We start from the raw sequence: 23,472 nt of genomic DNA on the forward strand, positions 1-23,472 counted from the left end.
GGGGCATTATTGTTCAGCATTAAGCTGCCACGGGAGGTCTTTACAGAGCGGGATCCACATCTGTGTAAACTGGAGAGCTGGCTCTGAGGGTGTTGTTACATCATGCCCCTGATTTTCTTAACAAGGGAGGTTCTCTGGAGTGGAATTCAAACACAAGACAAAGGAGAGTGATTAGAGAAAGAGGCACCAACGGAGCCAAGCACGATAAAATGGGTCAAATAAAGTTAAATGCGGTAATAAAAATTAAGGGGTAATGGTTGTTTAAAAAAACTCAGCCAAAACCAACATCCAATAAACTCCAAGCAAGACCCATATTGAGGTATTGTATAATAGTGCCAAACAATTCTCTCAAAGTTAGCAGGTATTTTTTTACTGCTTTTGGAACACAAATAAAAAACACAGATGCTGTTTCAGAGACTTAAAAGTCACCAGATGAAGTAAATGTTTAATTGGATAAGATGTTTCACATTACCTCAACTGAACGCAGTGATTATCTCACTCCTTCTGGAATCAGCAGCTGACTCTACTGTCTCTCTTCAGTATCATCTTTATGCACTGACTCATTGTGGATGCTTATTTCTGAGCTGCATTTTTGTATTATTATTTCGGCAAGCAGAGCTTTCCATTGTTTCATTCACTCTCTCCCTCACTGTATATGTAGCAGCACATACTTCATGTTCCTTACGCCGTACAATGCCTCTTCAGTTTTGCTGCAAATGAACAAAGAATTACATGTTGTGGACATATTTCAACCTTTGGCAGACTTTTAGAATTCAGAAGATATCTAGGTCCATCGTGCATTAAAGAACAGTGAAAGGTTATTCCATTATATAGATTCAAGAGAATTTACACCTTCCACAGACTCATGGCCAAACCACATTTTTGTATATGTGGATGAATCAGTTATTTTTAATATTGCTTTAGTTTATTAGGCTTGTATAATCCTAATAAAAATGCTCAATACATATAGTTAATCCCCTGTATTTATGGCTAACTAAATGCTACACCAGTGACAGCTCGTCGAGAGTGAGCCATATTGTGCATTTACTTGCCTTTCAATGTCATAAAGTGCTGAAATAAGGAATTTCTTGCTGTTGTTAGCTGGGCAACATATTGTGCATCATTTGTTCTGTGTAGTGCGTCGGTTTGTAGGCTGAGAAGCATGTGCAAGCATGGCACAATGGAAACACTCTCAGCCCCATCATAACTTTGTCACTTATTCTGTACACTGACAATGCATGTCATGCTGCATTATTTGCCTTGAATGAGTGTGGGTGGAAAAGGCAAATGAGATTAGTTGATGCATGCGCTTGTTTTTCTGTGTGAATGGAAGCCTTTAGAAATTGTTGAGTGAGTCAGTGTCAGTAACACACTGATTAAACTCATCCCTCTGACAGCACTGCATATCTGTTACACTGCTGGAGTCTACAGACACACGTAACTTGCTTCAAGGTGGTCCATCAATGAGTAACTCTGTGGTGCTTGAGATATGGTGGATTTTGTTCTCAACAGTAATATGTGTCTTTGCTCATACCTTACATGAACTCTGAGGCACACAGTGGTTTCTGTGGGATATATTCTCGACTGAGGCATCGTTTATGAACAAGTGTTTAGTGTAGCTCAAGTCTTGGTGAATAAATATATATCACTCCTGTACCAGTTACTAGCCTGAGGCAGTTTTATTTTTATCTGTTGAACAGAGGTGAACCAAACCACAGACAAACCTCTTTGATTATTTTGACTATGTATTGATTGTACAGGATGATTGCAGAATCCTCAAATATGAGCTGCATTGTTGATACAAAATACCTACAATAGATATTTGTTTTGATTCATCTAATACATTCTCCCTTGTGTGCTTTTCTGCTTTTCACTTTTTAGAAGAACATGATGCTGACGCCACATGAGTGTAGTGATAACCAAGCAGGGCCCCTGCACAAGAAAAAGCCTGGCAGAGTCCCCAACGGCTTGAGCCTGGAGACCTGCATGAACAATCACTTTCACCTCCAACCTTCTGACCAGGAGAACAACCCTCGTCTGGCACACGCGCAAGGCAAGAAGAAGAAGAAGAAACGCCTGAACAAGAAACAATCAGTGGTGAGTTGAAAACAAATCTTATTCTACTATTACAGTATTAATATCAGTCGCATCAGGGAAATGTTGCAGACTATTATCTCTGTTTTGAGCTGTTTTCATATGAGAGGTTGTTTTTTTGAATTGTCTTTTTCATAATGTTGAATGAGGCATTTCTCAATAGAATGACGTCCCTGTTTCATAGCTACTGCCTTAACTGCAGGTGTGTTTGTGCAGCTCATTGAACAGGATAATACGGAGGTTCCACATGCAGCTGTTGTTTTCCCATTCACTAGAAGTCTCAGACTTGTATGACCATATGAAAACACTGGACAAGCATTATTTTTTAACATGAATGTTATATGATGACATTGATGACACTGCCCCTGGTTCCTTTACTGGCTTTCAGTCAGTCTAACATTTTTTAAGCATGGTCCTTCATCACTGTCTGTGCAGAGGCCATTGTAATGTTACAATTACATACAAGCAGAATACAAAAACAGATGTTCATCTGGCTCACATTTGTGTATTTCATGAATGTAATAGGATCTGCAAAGATGAGATCATGTCTATTCTCAATACATGCTCTGTGTTGGAATGCTGGAGTTTTTAAAAACAACTAACTTTAAACAGATCTCATCTCTCCACACACTGCTTCAGGTGTTATCGCTGCTGAGGCACCATTTTCAGCTTAAAGTTGACATGACTTAAAGAGACATTGAGAGTTTAAGTCCAATTAAGTCAAAATACTTGCATCAGTGTGGAATGCAGCTTCAAGGGTAGGCAAGTGGAAATCAGCATATACCTGCATATATTTTTGTGTGTACGAAGGTGACAAGGTCACTAATGAATATTTATGGTACATTGATGCAGCGGTGTAGCTCCAGCAGCAACAGTAACAGCACTACCTACTGTTTATACATACAGGAACACAGCAGAGACTGAGGTTAGCATTTTCTCTGGCAGAGGGTCAGTCTTCTTGAGCTGCATATTCAAGGACAGACTCGTGTGGGTCTCAGCAGGACAAGCCGACAGGAGGGAAACACAAAAGGCATACACATACCGTTTTCTTAAATCTTCAGTGTCGGAGCAGTTACTGCGATGGCATGTCTTGATTTTGCTCGTCCTACTTGTTTACAGATTTGTAGCAAAACATTGACTTGATTAAATGGCTTATAATTTTAAGTAAGGAATACCTTCTCTCCCTATGGCATTCTGAGACAGTCTTACATGCATATATAACATTTAATACTGCAATATTTATACTGTATGTTTTGTGTTATGTAGTTCAGCAGCTGAAGTTTTGTTGTTGTTGTTGTTGTGGCTGTTCACGACTGCTGAATTGTATAATCCCACAGCCTGTAGTCATTAGTTATATGTACTGATATCCCAGTTGCTGAAAATGGTCTCTGCTTTATTTTTAAAAGGCACATTGAAAAGAATGTACGGTGGTTGTGTGAATGATGTGTACACTAACATGTAGACTTTACAGCAGACCTCTGTCGCGAGGGTCAGCGCCGCTGTCCCTGTATTGACTAATGGGCAGATGGTGCTACCTGCCAGTTTCAAGGTTATCTCATACTGCTGTGTCGGCTGCACACACAGTACAGACATCCCTGTGTGGAGTCATGTTGTGTATGTGTGAGTTTTTGTATTACTATTTAATTAATCTGCACATTTTTATTAATTCACCAATCCTACCACAATATTAAAACCACTTACCTGTAGCTGATCATGTTGTTGCCTTGACTGTACACACACTGGCCTCTTCTTTACGTATTGTGTGTACCTGTAACTGTCTGGTGAGGTCTTCTGCTGCTGTAGCTCATCAGCTACATGAGTGGTTATTTCAGTTACTGATGCCTGTCTGTTGTCTTGAACCAGTCTGTTTTTTTATGACCATTATCTGTAAACTCTGGAGATGGTTGTGCATGAAAATGAAATACCCAGACCAACCATGTTCAAACCTGGAAACCTGGAAATGATGATGTTCTCAAATGTCTTGTTTTGTCCACAAACCAAAATGATTAATGATTTCTTTGTTCTCCAGAGCCATTTAAGAAGCTTAAACAATCAGAAATCTTGTTTTAATCATGAAAAAAGCTTCAAACTGATTCAATGATCAATTATCTACTAATTTAGTAATCGATGAATAATCAATTAATCGATTAATTGTTTCAGCTCTAGTGTGAACACTAATCTGTGACGGAACGCCGCAGTGGCGCACATGCAACGCCCCTGGTCTGAAGGCCTTGGATGTCACTAATTCTGGACCTTTAAATGCATAGCGGTGTGACTTAGTCACCAGTGAGAGCTTACTGAAACACAATAGCCCCTTTGATCTCTGTAATTACAAAAATGACTTCATTAATTGTACTGAAGATGGTCACGATGAGCTCATCTGTCCATCATTTACCTTCATTGATATCTGAATACATTTTTGTTCTTTGCATTAAGCTGATGGACCTCGGTGCTCCTGACACCCATGTGTCTCTTTTCATGACATTATGCATAATTGAAAAGATCATCTCTGCCCTTTTTGTCCTCTCAGAGGAAAAACGAGGTGCAGCAGAGTTATGTAACCCTACTGTTATCTTCTCTTTGGCTTCACTATAAATAAATGTTAAGGCATTGTCCTTCCACAAGGTTGTTGTTTAACTGTCAGCAGTCTTTCTCCTTCTCCATTCAGTATTGCTTGAGTCTAGAGAGAGAGAGCTCCTGACATCAGCACTTTTTCATCTCTCACTTTATCTGAATGAGGGAGGCACAGAATTTGGACTTTGATAAAGAAAGGTGTTTTTTTTCTTCCCCCTGTCTTTTTGTTCTCCTTTAGCCAAGCAAGCAGATCTCAGCAATTTTCTTTTCAATCTCTGGCAGTGACCCAGTGTACTCAACTGAGAAATATATTGTAAGCTCAAGGGGGGAAATAGAGAAATGTTTATGACATATCACCTCATAGTGAGAAGAAAAAGCGCAGATAAAGAAAGCTTTAGTGGAAAGTGGTGACAGTACTGAAAGCCTCAAATTATATGACTCTATAAGTGCTCTCTTCCTCTATTGCCATTTGTTCTCTGTGGTATGTGTGCCACTGCAAGCTTTCTCTGATGGTACATAAATAATGTTCTACTGTATATACCAGAGTTTGGCTATACCAGTGTGTGAAGTACAGTATATGTGAGGAAGAGGAGGATGATGAGAGAGAAAATGATCTTATTGTGAATAACTCTTCATAGCTGACTCTGCTCTTCCTGTTTACACCACTGTATTTAAACGTTGGTGATAATGGTGTTTCTTTAAGAGCTCAGTATTTTCTCAGCTAGTACTTGGTGCAAAACGTTACAGGGTTATAGTAACTGTGTGTGTGTGTGTGTGTGTGTGTGTGTGTGCATACCCATGCGTTCTGATATCAGATATATAATTATGCATATAACTAGCGATTCACTGTACACTTCTGTATACACACACAAGCTTAGTCACATAGATTGTTTAAAACACATGTTCACTGTGGAGCTAATTGACAGCTTTTGATGTTTTGTACAACACTGCCAACTGTTTGCATTACAGCTGATTAATGCTTTCACCTGGTGATCGTTTGCATATGAGATTACAGAACAGTTTATTGACTGCTCAAATCACACTGTTACCTTTCTGTTGCCACTCCCTGACACCTCACTTGTTCACTTGATGTAGATGTCTCCCCCACAGTTCCTCCCTACACAATCTGCTTTCCCTCCCACTCTTTCTCCCCCTCTCTTTCGCTATCTCTTTCTCTCTCTCTTGCTCACTGTTGAAAGTTTTGTTTACGCTAATGTGTTTTGGTTTTATTTTTGCTTTAAACAGCAGTAAACACATTTGTTGACATGTATCAAGTAGAAGGTAAAACAATTATGTGTTATGTTTTGTGTATGAGACTTGACTAAAACAGATGGCATGCATTACCGAGTCTGTGTGTGTGTGTGTGTGTGTGTGTGTGTGTGTGTTTGTCACCTCTGTAGGCCCCTTTCTGCCATAACAACTGACCTTGTCAGGACCAGTAGTCCTCATGGAGGCCAAAACCTGCAAAACCTGCAAAACCTCATGAGACAGAACATCATTTCTGAGCAACTAGTTCAGTTGAGAGCTAAGATTTGAATTGTGGTTATGGTTAAGATTAGGTAATGAAATGAAATTAAACATCAGAGAATATGGTATATTTTTTTGAGAAAAGAAAGTAGATCATGAGGGAATAGGATAGAAGTTTTATAGTATTGTGTACATGTTTTTTCTGTCTTATGGTAAAGATCTATTATGTTCACTGATGTTGGAACGGTGGCCCGTGGCGTGTGTTGCTTTGTACAGTAGCTCTGGTGAACAGAAGGGCGTGCTATGAGGCCCATCTGCCTCCTGGCACTGGGGAGTTGGGAGACGGGAAGTGGGTTGGGAAAAGCAAGGAGGGCTCAGGTCGACCTAGCCCACCCCATATCTTAGTCCAACCACCTGCCTGTCTGTCTGGCTCGCTGGCTGCCTGCCATCCTGACTGTGTCGGTTTCTCAGACAAGGTGGTGCAGCAGTGCTTTTCGTCTGTAATAGTTTGTCAAGAGCATAAAATGTTGCACAAAAAGCTAAATCTGTAGTGAAATGGTCGTATTATCTTTTACATGCATTACATGTATGTATATTTTAATCTTAATTTGTGCGTCAGTACAACAGAATTCATTGTTGTTACAGGCCAAACACTTTTAAAGTTAAATCTAAAATTTTTATATTAATAAGTTATTTTTATTAGTCTTTGACTTTGGTTTCCTCTTAAATCATGTTGCATATTTGCTGTAAAAAATTCACAGCTTTTTTTTTTTTTTCCCTAGTCACACAGCTTAAAAAAAAAGTTAAAGTCTGCCACTAGCGCCCAGCTGTCCCCATTCATCAGTCACACTTAAAGCATGTGAAAAAAGAGCAGTTTAGTCTTTGTCCTAGTGGTGAGCAGTAATTGCTATGGAGACTACTGAGCAGTGTCTAGCCCCAGGGTTTAAAGACGCTTCCTTGAGAAGCTTTAACCAGACCAGCCTGTCAACCATAGGGCTCTGGTCTGTGGCCTCTGGCTTTCTGGATTTTCTCATCGGGTATATCCTCGCTCCACCTGCCCCAGTAGAAACTCTTGCCTTAGGCCTGCCAGAGGCTGTATTATCATTAGCTTCACTCTCTTATAGACTGAATTCTTACTTTAACCTGCTAATGGCCACATGTAATGAGATCAAGCTGAAAGCACTAATGCCAGATCTCCTGGGCTGGTTATGATGTGTGTGTGTGGGTGTGTACATATCTGGACTGAAGTCCTGATTTTGTCAGAAAGAGGCCAAACGTGCACACTTTACAATCTACGGTGAAAATGTAATATAATGTTCCGCTCGTTTAGATTGACAGGTCACCCTTAATAAGCTTATCAACTAAGCCAATAAGAGATTTAAAGAAAAGCAATGTCCTGATTGTCAGATAAGATGCTAAATCCATTCCGCTGCTTGTTGTGGGGATGATAATCGTTGCTGTCACTGTGGCAGTTTATAGCGCCGGATCAAATCAAATCCAATTGTGATGCCTTGTTTTGCAGCAGTAAATATTTTAACGTAAATAGAGGCTTCAAATGGCTGTTTTTAATTACTGCATGGGTGTGTGCAGGGGGTATTTACACCTCTTCATGTTAAGACAGCAAAAAGCATCTCTGTCTGTACCCACTTAACGCCTGCTGACAACAAATTCACACCTCTCCAATTCTAAACATATGCACTCTCCCACCCTTGTCTGCATCTACTGGTGAGGATTTATGTGTCTACCATGCCACACAATGTAGCTCAAGCTCTTTTGATGCTAACATAATCTTTGAAAACAGTTACATTTTCCCACTCTCTGCTTGCTTTGCTTTCCCTTCATCAAGAAATATTTTCTTTTGAAGTGTTACTTTACCCAGGGAGAAGACAGGAGGATGACAGGGGTTTGCATGACTGTTAAGCCAAGTTATTCCACTGCAGAGCAGTGAAATGAAAGACAGTCGGCATCTCCTCTCACTAGTTACTGTCTAAGTTGATGCCGGTGTTCACTCTTGACAGCCCTCACAGTTAATTTGTGAAAAATTAAGTGGCGTGCACTTAAAACTGAAGTGTCGGTCACTTAAATCCCAGGCCCATCTAAGCTGTCAGTCAGTGCCACGCAGTGGGCCAAAGGAGTGTTTGAAGAAGCTTTTATCGTGTTTGTGCAGCACCGTCACAGACTGAACACTCCAGTCATACTTATGTCTAAGCCAATCTTATGCAGTTTACAACGCACAGATCTGCAGATAAGCACTTGATAGTTCAAGTCCATTTGATAATTGTTTTTTCCCCCAAACATAACACTGTGACTGTGTGTTATCTCCTTTTTTTCTGTGATGCATGCCTTTGGGAGAAAAGGAAGAAAACCTTGACTTCCTGTCACTTGGACTGTCACTAATACTGTCCTTAATTGTTGTAAAGTTAGAATAGACTGTTCCTTGGCTATCCTATGCTTGATCAGCACAAATCTCACCATATAGCACTGCTAGATGTGGAGTATGAATTGGATAGGGAGTCAACAATTATGAACACATCGAACACATGTTTATAAACTAAGTCACCGAGTCTTTTCCACTTGCACAGAGCAACACTTGGAGCCGAAAATTCCCAAAGTTTTGTGCAGCCATTGATCCCAAGTGATGAGTAAGTTAAAGTCATATTTTACTGCTGTCTTTACAGGAGCAACACAGTATAACAGCACAGGTACTAAACTTTAACAACCCTCTCAAATCTACACAACCATGGCCATGCATTAATAACATATGTTATTGATGCATAAGTGGTGGATTTTCCCTTCCAAATGAAGGTAGACTATCAGCTGCAACTTGGTTTTCATCTGCAGTACGACAGTGAAGTGAAGTTGGCTAAACCACCTTTGAATCAGATGCTTTCACCACTTTTTCTGTGACCTTCCAGCATCCAAACAAATTCAAATTCAGGACTACCGTCATTTGTGTGTCAGTTAGTTGCCCCTACTGTGATACGCCCTTGTTCTCTTACAGCGTAGAGAGTTATTAAGTGTCAAGTGTTTTGGGTTGTGTATTTAAGCATGGGTACATTCTCACCTGTGCTTTAGCAACACGAAATAGAATATGGGCATATGCAGTTTCACCTGAGCCTATACGTGAAATCAGTTGACCTGTATTATAATCATACATATTATGTGTGCAGTTTGTTCTTGGTGCAGCTTTGTAGATGTCTATTTTTGACTCCCTCGCGCTGCTTTGCCTTTGCTATACTTTGTGGCTCCTGGTATAAAAGGAGGTCAGGGAGCAGGTGCTGGCTGTGTAAGTGGAGTACTTATGAAAGCACCAAAGGTCCATAGAGTGAAATATCCCCTTGTGGTGGGAAACTGACTGTTAAAATCTATAATGCTGAAGAGAATAACATAGCGGGGACTTGTATTTACCCGGCACATCCTCATAACCACTCTGCCCCCTACTTTCTATCCTTGCTTGGTTACTAAGATGTGAGACTTGTTATAAAGAGATGGAAATCTGTACAGCTTGACCCCACAGGCATCTCAATCAGGGGACATGTGTTTTCAATTTGAGTGTGTGTGTTCTACCAGTTTCTCAGAATATGCTTGTGTTTTCTTGGCTTCTGACAAGTGAAGGTGGCAAGTAAAGTAAACATTACAAGTCAAAGAAAACTCGTGTTCCTAATGCTTCAGAAATCGGACTCCCACTTAACTCAATGCTGTGACATTTAAAGTGTAACAGCTACTACAAGTAGTTAAATCATCCTTTAATAGTTAATGTTAGGAGTCATTAAAGTCAGCAGAGGGCTTCAAACTAATATTAGCCCAGTTGGATCAGACTCACATATTATTAGCAGAAATTTAATGAGCACTTTTTGGGTGAAATACAGCATAAAGCAAACATAAAAGCAATCTAGTCTGCTATTATTTCCCCATTAATTTCCTGGAACCTTTTTAAAATTCAGTCAACTATAATATGTCCCAGTTTTGCAAGCTGCTGATGCTTAAACCTTTTTAATGAAGTAATTGATGAACTGAGATTTTGTTTTTCTCTGCACTCACAAAGACACAGTTATCATTAACTGACTGCCCTATCTACCTGGCGAGACTGTAAAACCTTTTTTCCCTGATACCTTTTGTAATTGTTTAGGGTTAAGGTAATAGAAAGGATAAATGGGATTTATTAGACTGTAGAATAGTAGAATAATATGACTGTGACTGGTTATACGATGACTTTGTTTCCTTCCTCATTGTGCTGCTGTTCTACAAATCACTACTATAGAAAATACAGTTTTAATATTATGACATTTTTTATTTTATGAAATGTCTGAGAGGTTGGATTTATCAGATCCTTCACTCTCAATGTTTACATTCCCTTCTGTCTCATTTCCTTACCTTTGCTAAGATGTAGACTATATTCTCTCAGTAATACTTCCACACTAGAGTTCCGTTCTCCCCACTGAATTGTCTCATTTTTGAATACGCTCAGTCCTGGTGGGATGTAGCTTAACATAGTGCCGTGAAATTGAGTGTAATAACACAGGATAATGTTCGGAAGATGTCTGCCATACGGAGCCAGATAAGGGCACTTTCATGATTATTGTATAATTACTACATGCCATCACCCACATAATTGTCTGTAATGTCACCCTTAGTTATCCTGTCATCTGACAAGAGATCATGTTCCAGTGTGAAACCATATGGCAGAGATTATACAGAGCAATGGGGAGAATGTTGGCGCTTGAAGAAACTATGATTTCATGTTGGTTTTAATAAGTAAAGAGCTGGTTTTGCTTGTTTGTTTTTTATTATAAGCTGAAGATCCAGCTGCTTTGATTTAGACTGAGGTATTTAAAATATCACTCTGTATCCAAATTAGGATAAGAGCTTTTATTAAGGATGTAACAAGTGTTGTTTAACCGTTGAGTTTGAACTCTTGATCAAATGTTCTCATGTTGTCTGTGTGAATGTAAGTCAGTGAAGCAGTGGAGTGGGTTTTATCGTCAGCGCATAGCTTATAATATGTATTTATCTTATCTTATCCATGCAAGACCCACAGTTTTTATTGATACTCATGAATCATCATTATTATTTTAAAAAAATACATAAAAAACAACATTGAACATGATCAGAATTAATTGTTTGACAAGAAAAAAGACAGGAATGTTCACAGCAGAAAAGTGACTACATTCCAATTACTCAATTAAACCTAATCTCTCCAAAATAAACATTAAACTCACATTTAAACACCGAGTAAACAACTGAGACACCAGTCATGACCAGTTATCTCCTCACTCTGCAGATGATGTTGAATCACTGCCTGCAGGTAAGAGCTAACAGTGGGGGTGGCTGGTGTCTCAGCCCATAGCTACGAGTTTACTAAAATATGATGTATTTTAAGATATGTTGCAGTGGATGCCAACAGTTAACATACAGAAAGCTGTTGTTTATAGTTGTGATAGTTTGTAAGTTTAACAGACATTTGGTGTGTGTTACCCACAACCTTGACACCAACCAAGATATAACTCTTATTATGACCCTAAAACCATTCTATGAGGTCTATAACTAGACCTTGCAAAGAAAGAACTTCACACACAGAGGTAGAGGGAGAGAGAGAAGCACGTCTCCTACAAATACTGTATATAAATAGAAATGGAGAGAAAGCAAATGTCTCTAAGAGCTGTCTGGTTCACTCACTAACAGCCTCTATTTAAATTGAGCTATCAACTCTGCAACAATAGCTGGGAATAGCAAACAGAGCTGAAGCTGTTCTGCATTATGTTTGTAGGGGTAAAGTCAGGCCTTGTGAATGCGCACGCTTGTAGTCTGTATCAGGACAAAACATGTGATAAAATGTAGAAAAGCAATAGTTCAGCACAATGTGTGGACAAGCTCCTGACGCGTCATATAAATAGCCCTCATAGAGCAACGTCTTTTAGGGACAGCATGTACAAGCAGGTAATGTAGCTTAGAGGAATAGTAGAACCAAAATGTGGTGATGTGTTGACAGAAAAGCAACTCCTGACTTATGTCTCTCTGAGTAATTGCATCTCTCCACATTAAAGTGCATTTCTGAGAACATTTAATCTAAAAATGATTAGACATTTGCTTTTGCTAAATACTGCGCTGTGGAGTTGCAAAGTCTGCAATGAAACACATATACTGTGTGTATATATATATATATATGTATACACACACATATTTTTCATATTGACAGACTGACCTGTGTCATAGCACCATGGCAACAGCAGCTAGGTAAAAAAAAAAAAGTTAAGTAAAGCTGGACACCAGAACCAGAGCTTGATGATAGACAAGCAAACGATTAAAATGCAGAGTTATGAGAGACTGACATCTACCACGTAACACCGAAAGGCATTATTTTGCAATAATGTCGCAGGTTACAATTACTATCTTTTCACACTTCATCACATATTGACCACATTTCTAAATCTCCATTTGAACTCTGACAGATCTTAAGTGTAAATGTGAAAAGAGTAAGTGTCACCTGACCTTGAGCTTGTCTACTGCTCTGCCTTTGTCTTAACCACATTTGTTTGAAAACTCCTTAACCTGTGATATGTGCAGGGATCCAGCACAAAGAAGCTGTGCTGACCCTCTAACCTTAAAGACCACTGGGTAGGAGGCAGTAGAGCTACAGAAGGAGTATAACATGTACTGCCAGAGAAACAAGATGCACCTCTGGGTCTCATACTGCCAAACTCCATCAATTTCTGATGGTCAGTGAACTGGATGAGGCAGTGCTGCTGTATTCTGAAAAGCATATATAGTCACATTCACATATAGTTGAGTACATAATTAAATCTGTTTACTGTTAGATTTGGCCCAGATGGGCAGATGGAGATGGTTTCTGTGAAGAACCCACAGGGAAGGCCAGACTCTTACCCCTCTTCGCTTTTCTCCCTGTCGTCTTGACAGTGCCAGCTCCTTGCCACCGTAGGCAGAAGAGGTGGCAGTGTCTGCCTGATTTTTCCTGTTGCCCCAGGAAAACGAGAGAGAAATAGCCATCTGTGATTTACCCACACTCTGGGCCTCAACTGCCACTGGCAAGGAGAGGGAAGAGAAAAGCAAACTTTTTGAAAAAAGCTGTACATCCAAATACAAGTGTTGTCCACATGTCTGCAAGAGCAAAGCATGTATTTGATGCACACTCATAATTTTACAGCGCATAAAAAGAAGCACTCCTTTCTTTTTTCGTTTCTTTCAACCTCAACTACCCTTAGCATGAAGTTCCAAGCAAACTAGAAACCCTGGTCAATAGAATTATGATGTTAAATTATAATATGCAATGTCAGTATATAGTTTCCTGGAACATACACAGAACGTCTAGACTGTACTGCTTCACAAACACAACATTCAGTGGCTGTCAGGGAACCTGGAATTGGAAGAAATGAAAATACTCAGTGACAACACACCAACAGTGGGTCTAGTACAGCATGTGTCTGTCTGTCTTTCTTTGTTTGGTATTTTTACATGAGTAACCCATGTCTAGGAGTTATGTGGAATATGTTGCATGCCCGAGTATTTTTATGATGTGCTGGCACCCTCTGCTGCTTGCAAAGGAGAATGCCTGGAACTCACCTTCTTGAGGAATCTCATCTAGGATGTGCTGATTTTACTGTCACCGTCCACTGGCACAGTTGAATTTTTGAATCTTAATTTAAATATTTTTCTGCCTAGTTGACTGCTGTATAGATGGGCTGTTTTCTAATTCCACCTGGCAAAGGCAGTAAGGGGAGTGTGACTGCTTCATGGATGAGTAGCCATTATATAGAATTGGGCAATTGTCATGCATAGCACAAAATGTTCCAGTTGTACCCAAAGACAGTCACTTTTAAAGGCCATGTTCAGGTTTCCGGTGTCTTCTTCTAAAAGCCTGTATTATATTTCTCTGTGCTTGACTTAATTTAGACACAGGGGCATGCACACACATTCTCTCTGCTATACTCTTTTAGTACAGTCTGTCTTAGAGCCAATTTGCTGTGATCTTCTGTGTTGCAGGTGAACTGGCTTGTCATAATGAAGTTAAAATAAGTAGAGCTTATTATACCGTGGCACTATGCAGGGCTCTCTCTAACCCACACAATCCCATTCACAAGTCATTATTCCAGCAAAAATATGCCACTCTGCAGCGATCGATGTGTGGAAGCACAACCTTGTTAGTGTCGAAGGTGTATGTGTGTGTGAGCCTGTCTCATCTCTCATGTGTCTGAATGTCTCTATAATGAGAAAGACATGTTGCAGTGAAAAAGTAGCATTTGTTTTTTTTAGTTTGTCACTCTTGTTGTTGACATGCTGAGTTATCACTATACATACACTTACTGAGTCTGAAAAAATGCTTTGTAAGACTAAGATTTGATGACGTATCTGCTTGAAAGGAGCTGTATTTATCCATTTTGCAAAGTATGCAGATTGCAGGGGAAATAGTCAGCGTTCACCTGCTATAATTTCATTATATCAGATACTTTTTCATTCTGTGATATTGTTTAAATATATAGATATTTAGATTATAGAGATTGTTTTAGGATACATGGAAGTCTGTCAGGAGGCGCTATTAGTGTTTTCAGCACCTTCACCTTCATAAAAGAAATCACTTAATCAGGGATTTAGAAATTGATAAATGTACAGCTGTCCAGCAGAAACTATTTTCTTTCCCTGAAACACTCACACATAGTGAAATGTTCACAAACATGGCATGATATAAGGAGGACCACTAAAACAAATCAATAAATCACAGCAGCTGTCGTCTAAGTGTCATCAATTGGAAGCACTTGATTTTAATTCAGGATTTAAACACCTAAAAGACAAAATTAATATAGCAGAAAAGAGTATAATTTTTAAGTCAGTAAAATTGGCTTGTAGCTTGTTTTAAGGTAAACTATGATTACCTTAAAAATGACTCACATTTCCTCTCATACCATACCTTAAGTACAAGTGACATTGTTGCTTAAGGTTATCACATTGTCAGAATGTCTTACCGTACCATGTCTGTGCACAATTATTATTAGTTATACAGTTATGTTCATAAAGTTGTTCTTATTCATGTTTATGTTATTTTAATTGTGCTTCAATAAATGTTATGATCTGCTGCTTATAAGCTGTGCTATCTAAGAAATCCTTGCAGACATCCAGCAAAGTCTTCAGCTCCTCTTTGTGCTGGGACCATGATACAATGTGATGCAATACAATTGCACTGTCCTCATATTTGTAAGGGTTAAGTGCAGCCATCATTATTTTTGAAATACAGATTCACCTTTGCCCAAAAGGTGAGGTTCACACCGGTCAATATGGCAGTTCTAATAGGATCTACCTTTATTCCTTTAAGCTGTGCCTTACATCACTTTGATAGCCGTCTTCTCCAGGCTGCCGTTAACCTTGATTGAAGCATTTTTTGGCTCACTGCTATCTCTTTGAGTTGACCTGCTAAGAGCCGGGGCGTAGATGGCTGCTTTGATGCCTTTATGCTGCATCTACTGCTTCACTGACTCGCCTCCAGCTATACAATACCCTAACACACAAGACTCAGAAAAAATGGCAGGGAGAAACAAGCCAAGCAGCAGGGAGGGTGTATTGTGTGTCAGGGAGCATGCAGAGTGCACGTTACTGTGTTAGTGTGCATGTTTTGATGTTTTGTGGAAATGCCTGATGCAACAGAGATCTCAGTCAGAGACGATCTCTCTTCTCCTCCCAGCACACCCTCCTCCCATGATGCATTTCTCCTGTCAGTGCTACACATGTAGTTCATAGGGTTACAATCAATAATTTGTTCTCTCCAACCATCTCAAAGAGATATGGCCCCAACATCCACCAATCCACAGTAATGGTTGTGGCTTTGGAGCATGGGTAATGGGATGGAGTCTATTTTTCAGGCATGTTTCAAAGTTTTTAATGGGGCCACTCCCACATAAGAGCCCCTGTGTGGATTGTGGTAATGGGCAGTGCAATGAGCAGGCGTCCTCTCCATACTCTGGAATCATGAGTGTTATAGCTTGTAGGCTATTATGCTCCGGTCTCATGCTGACTTATCCTCTGTCGGGATACTCAGATAGAAGTGCTGAAGAGTGAATGGACACACAAAACTATTAAGCAGTAAGGTGGCTGAGTTAGGTCTGCCGCAACTGGATTGGACATTTATTATAATTGTGAATCTCTTAAATAAAGGGCATGGTTATAGAGTAAAGATAATCACACCTTTAATTTGCATTATTATGTGCCAGCACCTTTTCCATTCTTGTTATCATTCTGCGTGTACTTCCTGTCATAACACAAGCCTGCTCTAAATCTTGACTGTGAAGAGAGTTTAAAATGTGCGGCCTAGAAGTGCACCTGACAGTTTGAAATAATTGGCAAGTTGTCCAGCGGAGGACACTGTGAACACAACCAGTTGTTTTGTGGTGTCAGTGGTGACAAAAACAAGTTAAACTCTCGTCCTGAGCAGACACAAAAACAAAGCATTTGAAAAGCAGTGACATGTGTGACAGTATTTCTGGTTGTACACCATAGATGAGTCTTTGATGGACATATTCGACTGTTTTATATGCCATGTCATATTAATTTGAGCATGATTTGTGAGAAAAGTGACAGCCCCAAGTCTTTACATCTTTTCTCCAAAGCAGCAGTGATGTACATATCAGCATAGTTGCTATTAACTTGACAATCTGTCACTGTAAGCAAATATAAAAGCCAGACAATGAAATGGAAACACTTTATTGGACTTCATTGAGCAGTAAAACACAATGAGATATTTTATGCTGTGAAGAAAATCTTTTTATCAAACTGTGGCAGACTGGTATGTTCAACTTGCACGCAGGTTATGCATTGCCTTTCTCAGGCTTTTATTATTTCGTGCTGAAATACATAATCCCATAATTCATCAGGGATTTTCTTTATTTCATGTGTGATTATGGACAATTGTGACTGTGATGTAAACTGTGAATGTAAATCACTGAGTAAATGAAGTAAATACAAAATGAGTGTGAAGGCATCTCTCTCTGGCATTGATTGTTCATTATCCCACCTACTCAAGCTTCTAATTATGATATTGCATATTTTTCTGTCTGTTCTTTGCTCCAGTCAATTTGCTCAACAGTGTATGATTAGTTCACTTAATATTTATGTCAAACGTCAACAGAACATGTGTGCTCAAAGGGACACACTTTTGAATACAGATACAAAGTGAGATGCAAAGCAATTATGATGGGATTTACAATGGTTTGCCTTCTCCCAGATGATTATTCCCTGTAACTCTGAACCCCTAGAGTGTGAGAACATATCAATAACATATCAATACAGTTTCATGGCACAATACTGTATTTTTTGTTTTGAAGAGCTGTATTGAAATATTGGAAATGTTCTTGACTGCAGTTTTGTTTTCATATTTAAGCCTCCAACCACGAGTTGCCTCCAACTATTTTCTTCCAGTACTCTAACTACACAAAGAAAACGTCTATTTATGTAAATGTAATGTTTATAATGAAAATTATTGAGGAAATATAGCAGTATATCGGCCAGCTTACAGTGTGCAAATATCGCAATATATCACCCCCGTATCAGGAAAGGCATTGCAACACCAGCATTTTGCTAAAACACAGTAGAACATGTTAGTAGACGTCCACCATTATTAGTGTCAGAGACTTCTGGCATTTCCAGTCAGCAGTTGTTTAAGTGAAAGCCTTTAATGGAACAGAAATGTTTGATCATCAGCCAAATAAAACAAACATGTAGATGTAAAGCGTTATACCAATTTTTTTTATTCTCAGAGGAACAAGGAACTATGCTGTGGCTAAAAGCCTCAAATATGAAGAAGCCACAGAAGTGTCCCTATGTCTTTTAATTTCACTGTGTTGAAAATAAACATTCAGAAGACCACCCAGTACAAGGGAAGTGGCTATGCCATGAAATGCCAGTAAAACTTTTAAGGCGACTTCAGCATGTCTAATTAAAACCAGGTTGCTGGCTATTATTAATTCATTATTTCATTTCATTCATTAAGTCAACCGTCCACACAGAGTGGAAGTGCAAAATGATTAAAAATATCCTCGTAAGTTATTTGAGGTCACTTATTTTCATCCTCCCGTTCAGTAATATTACATGGATGAAGAAACCAACACCAGAAGTGCCACACAAACAGGAAATCCGAACATTAGTTACTTCCACCTTCAAAAATAAGGTCTATAGCTCATGTAAAAAGAACACACATACATAGTACTTTTAGATCAAGTAGATGCTCTGCAATGAATAATCTGTTTTAAATAAATGTAGGATGTTTTTTTTGGGAAAAAGAAAATCCTTATCCGCTCTTATGTTAATGAGTATTTCATGTGAAGCATGTCTAGTGGTTGAGCTATAGCTGACCCAAGTCCTCACTCTCCACGATCTGTCACACACACACACACACACACACACACACACACACACACACACACACACACACACACATACACACACACACACACACCACCCATTAGCCATTATTGTAGCCGATCTTTAGCTGGAAAAGGTATCTGCAGCATCTACACCACTCTGAGAGTATACATTTCCAGAGGAATACCTCATAGGCCCATTAAAGTGGCAGCACATGAAGAAATCAGTCATATCAAGCAGTGTGTGTGTGTTGTAACTAGGTTTGTCACAGTTCTAACATAATTGCCTGACCACATGTATGTCAGTGGACTGCAGTAATTGTGTACAATCATTCAAATTGTTTGACTTGGACTTGTACACTGTTGTCATGTCAATCTGTACCAGTCTCCTGCCAGACTTTGTGTCAAATAAGTGAGCAATTAGCATCGACTGTTAATCTTCAGCCACTTAAGCTCTAGTTTTAATGAACATTTATTGACATTAACAGTGTAACTTTGGTTGCAAAGCCCAAAAGAAAAAGACAACTGCTGTAATTGCAGGGATTTTATAAAGATGAATTGTTATGCGTGTGATAAAACAATGTGGACTGTTTTTGCTGGGTGCCAGGAGGCTCTCTTCCTCACTTTCTCATGATCCTCTGTGATTTTCATCTGGTTCTACTTCTTTTAATTCATTGTTTGTTTTCTTTCTATTAATGAATTGGAAGTGGTGTCTTCCAGTTTTCTGACCTGGCGAGCATCACTCAACCCAGCAGCAGAATAGCGCCAACTCTACTTTCAGCCAATCTGTCTCTGAACCTTTTTCCTCTACATCTAACACACCGCCGCCACCGCCACTCCACTCACCCCATCCCACATCTCTGTGAGCAATTAGTCTGTGTTTATCTCTGTTTCCTGCTTTCATCTCATCTGTCTACCAACCAGGGCTGGGACAGCTGGGTCTGTGGCCTGCTTCCCTCATAGAAGGGAGCAGAGGGTGAATGCGTGCGAAGGCGTTCAGACAGGGAGGGAGGAGGTGAACTCAGACATCATGAAGTTGGCATTGGTTCCTGCATCTGAAAGTCATTGGAACATGGAATCACTTCCCCTCCTGTTTCTGTTGCTTATTTCTCTATGGAGCTTATTTTTCCCTTCACAACCTGATTTCGTTCCAAATGTCCTGCTGATTCTGTAGTGATGACAACCCAGCTTTTTCAATTGCATTAAAAGATAACTTTGTGTCTAAATCAACTTCTGCAGGATCCCTCAGGATCTGCCAAATGGCACTCTCACCTTTCATAATCAAAGTTTGTATGGGCCTGAGAAATGACCGCATTTCACCAACACACACAGATCAGTGTTTTCATATGAGAGGAATAAACAGCAGCACATGAGAATGATTGGGCTCATCTTGTGTATCCCAGAGGTAAAACGGCAATTGTGTCATTCACTCTTCATACTGAGATATACATTTATCATTTTTATTATTTTTATCTTTAGAATTTAACAACCTCTCACACACATAAAGTCCCTCTCTCAAATATCTCCAGTGGCCGTAAAGATTGTAGTCATACTCTTGACGCACTGACATTTCTCTTTGGGTAAGCTTATGTCTCCCTGAATTACCACATATTCAGTTATCCATTAATATAAAAATCAGTGTTTATGTAATGCAAATGCACTTTCCACATAATGACCATGGACAGTACGGTTTAATGTTCTTTCAAATTTAGATGTGTTGTAGCTGAATCTAATCTAACCTTGTAACTCATTACTAAAGTGATTTTAGAGGGAGATTCTGATGGTGTTGGAGGGTTTGAATTGAATGAAAATGGACCAAGAAAACAGCAGAGGACGCGCAGCAACCGACATGTACCTGCTTGTAAAAGTCATTATCAGCCTTAACTCTGCTCCATCAACCCTGGAGTGAGGTCATCAGACCAGTCGAGAAGCCCTGCTATCTGACTCTGGTTGCCTGGCAACCACTGTGTCCCAGAAAGTGTTGTTACTGAGAAAGCCATAAGAGAAGCCATCAGTGCAACAACCACTTAAGGTCAAACTGATAAGGGTTTAGCTGAGAAACAATGCTGCAAAGTATACTTGTGCTCTCTGTAATGACACTTTATGACAGAAAGCTTTGCATTTATGAAGGTGTACTCCACTTTCTACACAAAGTTTGGGATTTATTAAAAAAACAAAATAAATGTAGTGGTCACTTATGGAGACTCTGATGACAGAAGGATGAATAACCAGAAAATTAAATTATTGTGTAAAACAAATGTATTTACTACTGCTAATGACACTTTTTTTGTTTTCTTTTTGTGTGGATGAGACAAATAAACAAACAAACAAATCTATATGCATATATGCATCTATACTTATACACCCAACAAATGAATACAAAACATCTGTAATTGCAAAATGTTAGATAAATGATTTAACAAAGAAAGTATTGTAACAGTGTTTAGACAACACTCTCCACAAGTTAAATGTATTATTCATGTCACAATTGTGCTGGGCAGTCTGTCATTTACAATCAGTTTAATTGCCACATCTGAAGCTGGTGGAGGCGAGAAAAATGAATGTAATTACAATGTGCAATGACACAAATATGATTATTTGGCCCTGCTAGAGGATGAGGCGGGATCGACCAGTTTGGACGTCCAAACATTGTCCTGCTGGATGTCTGTGCCACACTGGCTCCAGTGTTAGAGAAGCATGCACAGAAATCAGACTTCTAAGTATAGCAATTACTTCAAAAAGGAGAATTGTCTTGGGACCTGCGTGCACACAGTTTTATAAATGAGTCTTTTCTTTTGAAGTTCGAGATAATTCGATTATCCCTCTACCTCTCCTCTACCACCATTTCACTATTCTGTTAAATTTTATCATTCATGATACTTTTTGACATTAAGCTTCCAGTTGTAGTATTGTATACATTCTTGTAGTCTGCATTTTCAATTGCCTGTTCCCCTTTAATTGGATGATGCCCCCACTTTAAGTGCAGATTTGAATGCAAGATAGTGGTAGTCCTTGTTTTATGTGTGTGTGTGTGTGATTGCCATACACGTGTATGTTTGTGCGCACATCTCTCCCATGGACGGTGTACTTGCTGTGTGTTTACATGCGTGTTGCCTTTTACCCGTAATTATCTCTGCAGGGTCATAATTACATGTAAACAAGCTGCGTCATAGCACTCAGGTCTTGTAGGTATTTAGTTTATGCAAAACACCACTAAACTGTGCCATGGTTTGTGAAGAGAGGAACAAGTCTTTTATTTGTTCAATTTCTTATCAGTAACATTGTACACAAGAGGGGAATATAATGCTCAATTGTTCTATGGAAGTGTCATTTTTGAGTTCATTCATGTAAACTATGTATCTTGGAGTTTATTTAAAAATTCTACCTCAACCTTTTCCCACAGTACTGCTTGAGTACTTTAAATTTTTCTCTCTCCAACTGAGTGATTGTTAGCGTGCACAGTGAGCCATACAAGCACACTAGTTCTACAAAAAGGCCTCTTAAGCCCAAAAACAGACACGCACTGTTGCCATACTTGGATCAATTACACTGGATTGTGCCTTTTATCTTGTGTTATTGTCTCTTTCCACAGTAGATAGTTGTGTTGTGTGGTGAATACTTGCGTACTCCGGTCGGTGTATTTTAGATATCAGTGGCATGCTTGTTGGTTCTTACTTTGCAGTGATAACATAGTAATTAATCAATGATTTCAAATTGACTTGATTTCAACTGCTTCAACAGAGCTTTGAAGAGTTGTGCAGCCAACTGCTCTCTTGTTGCATGGCACCGTCAGTCACTTTGGTCAGGAATGAAATGTTCTCACACCTTTTAGATAGGTTGGCTTCAGATTTCCATTCATAGTTTTCAATGTAGAGTTCAGAACGACTGTGTTTAATGCAACCATTTGAAATAAAATCTCTTATTCCATGTGTTTTCTTTCATAAAGCAATTATTATTACACAACATGCATTTTTATGCAGTACAGATTATTCCTGCAACTATTTTTTTTTTAATACACTTTGACTTACTATGTTGCATTAAAAGTCATTTGTGCCATAATCCCTAGTATTAGTAGGGGGAGGGAGCAGGCTAACGTGATTTCCTGGCTGCGGCCTGGATGGAACTCAGACTCTCGATTATCTGCCCATCAGAGAGACTCAGCTTCAACTCTTATATCTATGTGGAGAACAGGAAATGGCCTTTGTGTTGCTGGCCAGTACAGCCCCTGGAGAGGAAGAGAGGAAACATGCACACTACCGTGCCATGTTGGGGCCACTGCCTCGAGGTGTATGCAAGCAGTATAGCAGATACAGCAGGAGAAGGAGTTCCAATATTATCATCCAGGTTTCTTATTCCTTCTCGTTCTCCTTCCCTATAAACCATTCTTCAAGGCAAACTGTAATGAGACAAACATTTCTTATTTCCCAGATTTTACTTTTGTATATCATCTTACCGTACATTTGATTATGGGAGCGGCCTAGTTTTCATTTTTTAAACATTTTTTGAATTAAGTGCTCAAAGGATAAAAAAAAAAACCCATAAGAGTATTTAAGGAAGTATAGATAGTTTGCAGCCTGATTTTGTGTTTTCTTCTGCGTGCTCACTCTTATTTTTATTCCAGTGGGTTTAATGGAAAATTGGAGCAGGTGTTATAACTCAGAGGGATATAACATCTGGGCAGCTGTAGTAGGAGGGGCAAGACTGGGGGGCAGAGGAGTCTGCTTGCTAGCACACAGACAAACAGATAAACAGAAAGAAAATCTCTAGTCTCTAGAGTTTCACATTCCCTCGTTTCATGCGCAAGGGACACACCTGGATGAGCATGTGCAGCCACTGATGTCAAATACACAGACTTCCGCATGTACATACTACACTCACAAACACACACTCACACTTACTCAGGCCTGTGTTAACACCCAGGAGAATCAGAGCCCCCGGCTGGAAAATGCCTGTGCAAGCAGGCAGCTCCAGGGGCTCT

At 39.4% G+C, this 23,472-nt stretch overlaps 1 protein-coding gene across 6 annotated transcripts in view; it reads left to right on the forward strand.

Annotated features, from left to right (window-relative positions):
* auts2a (activator of transcription and developmental regulator AUTS2 a) overlaps positions 1-23,472 on the forward strand; it is a 266,406-nt gene that overhangs the window by 56,493 nt on the left and 186,441 nt on the right. For all 6 annotated transcript variants that reach the window (XM_044041711.1, XM_044041714.1, XM_044041713.1 and 3 more), the window contains one exon: positions 1,882-2,097. In XM_044041711.1, coding sequence (XP_043897646.1) covers positions 1,882-2,097 — 216 coding nt within the window. The remainder of the gene's footprint in view (positions 1-1,881; positions 2,098-23,472) is intronic.

The sequence above is a fragment of the Solea senegalensis genome, linkage group LG13 (assembly GCF_019176455.1).
Source record: "Solea senegalensis isolate Sse05_10M linkage group LG13, IFAPA_SoseM_1, whole genome shotgun sequence".
Lineage (NCBI taxonomy): Eukaryota > Metazoa > Chordata > Actinopteri > Pleuronectiformes > Soleidae > Solea > Solea senegalensis.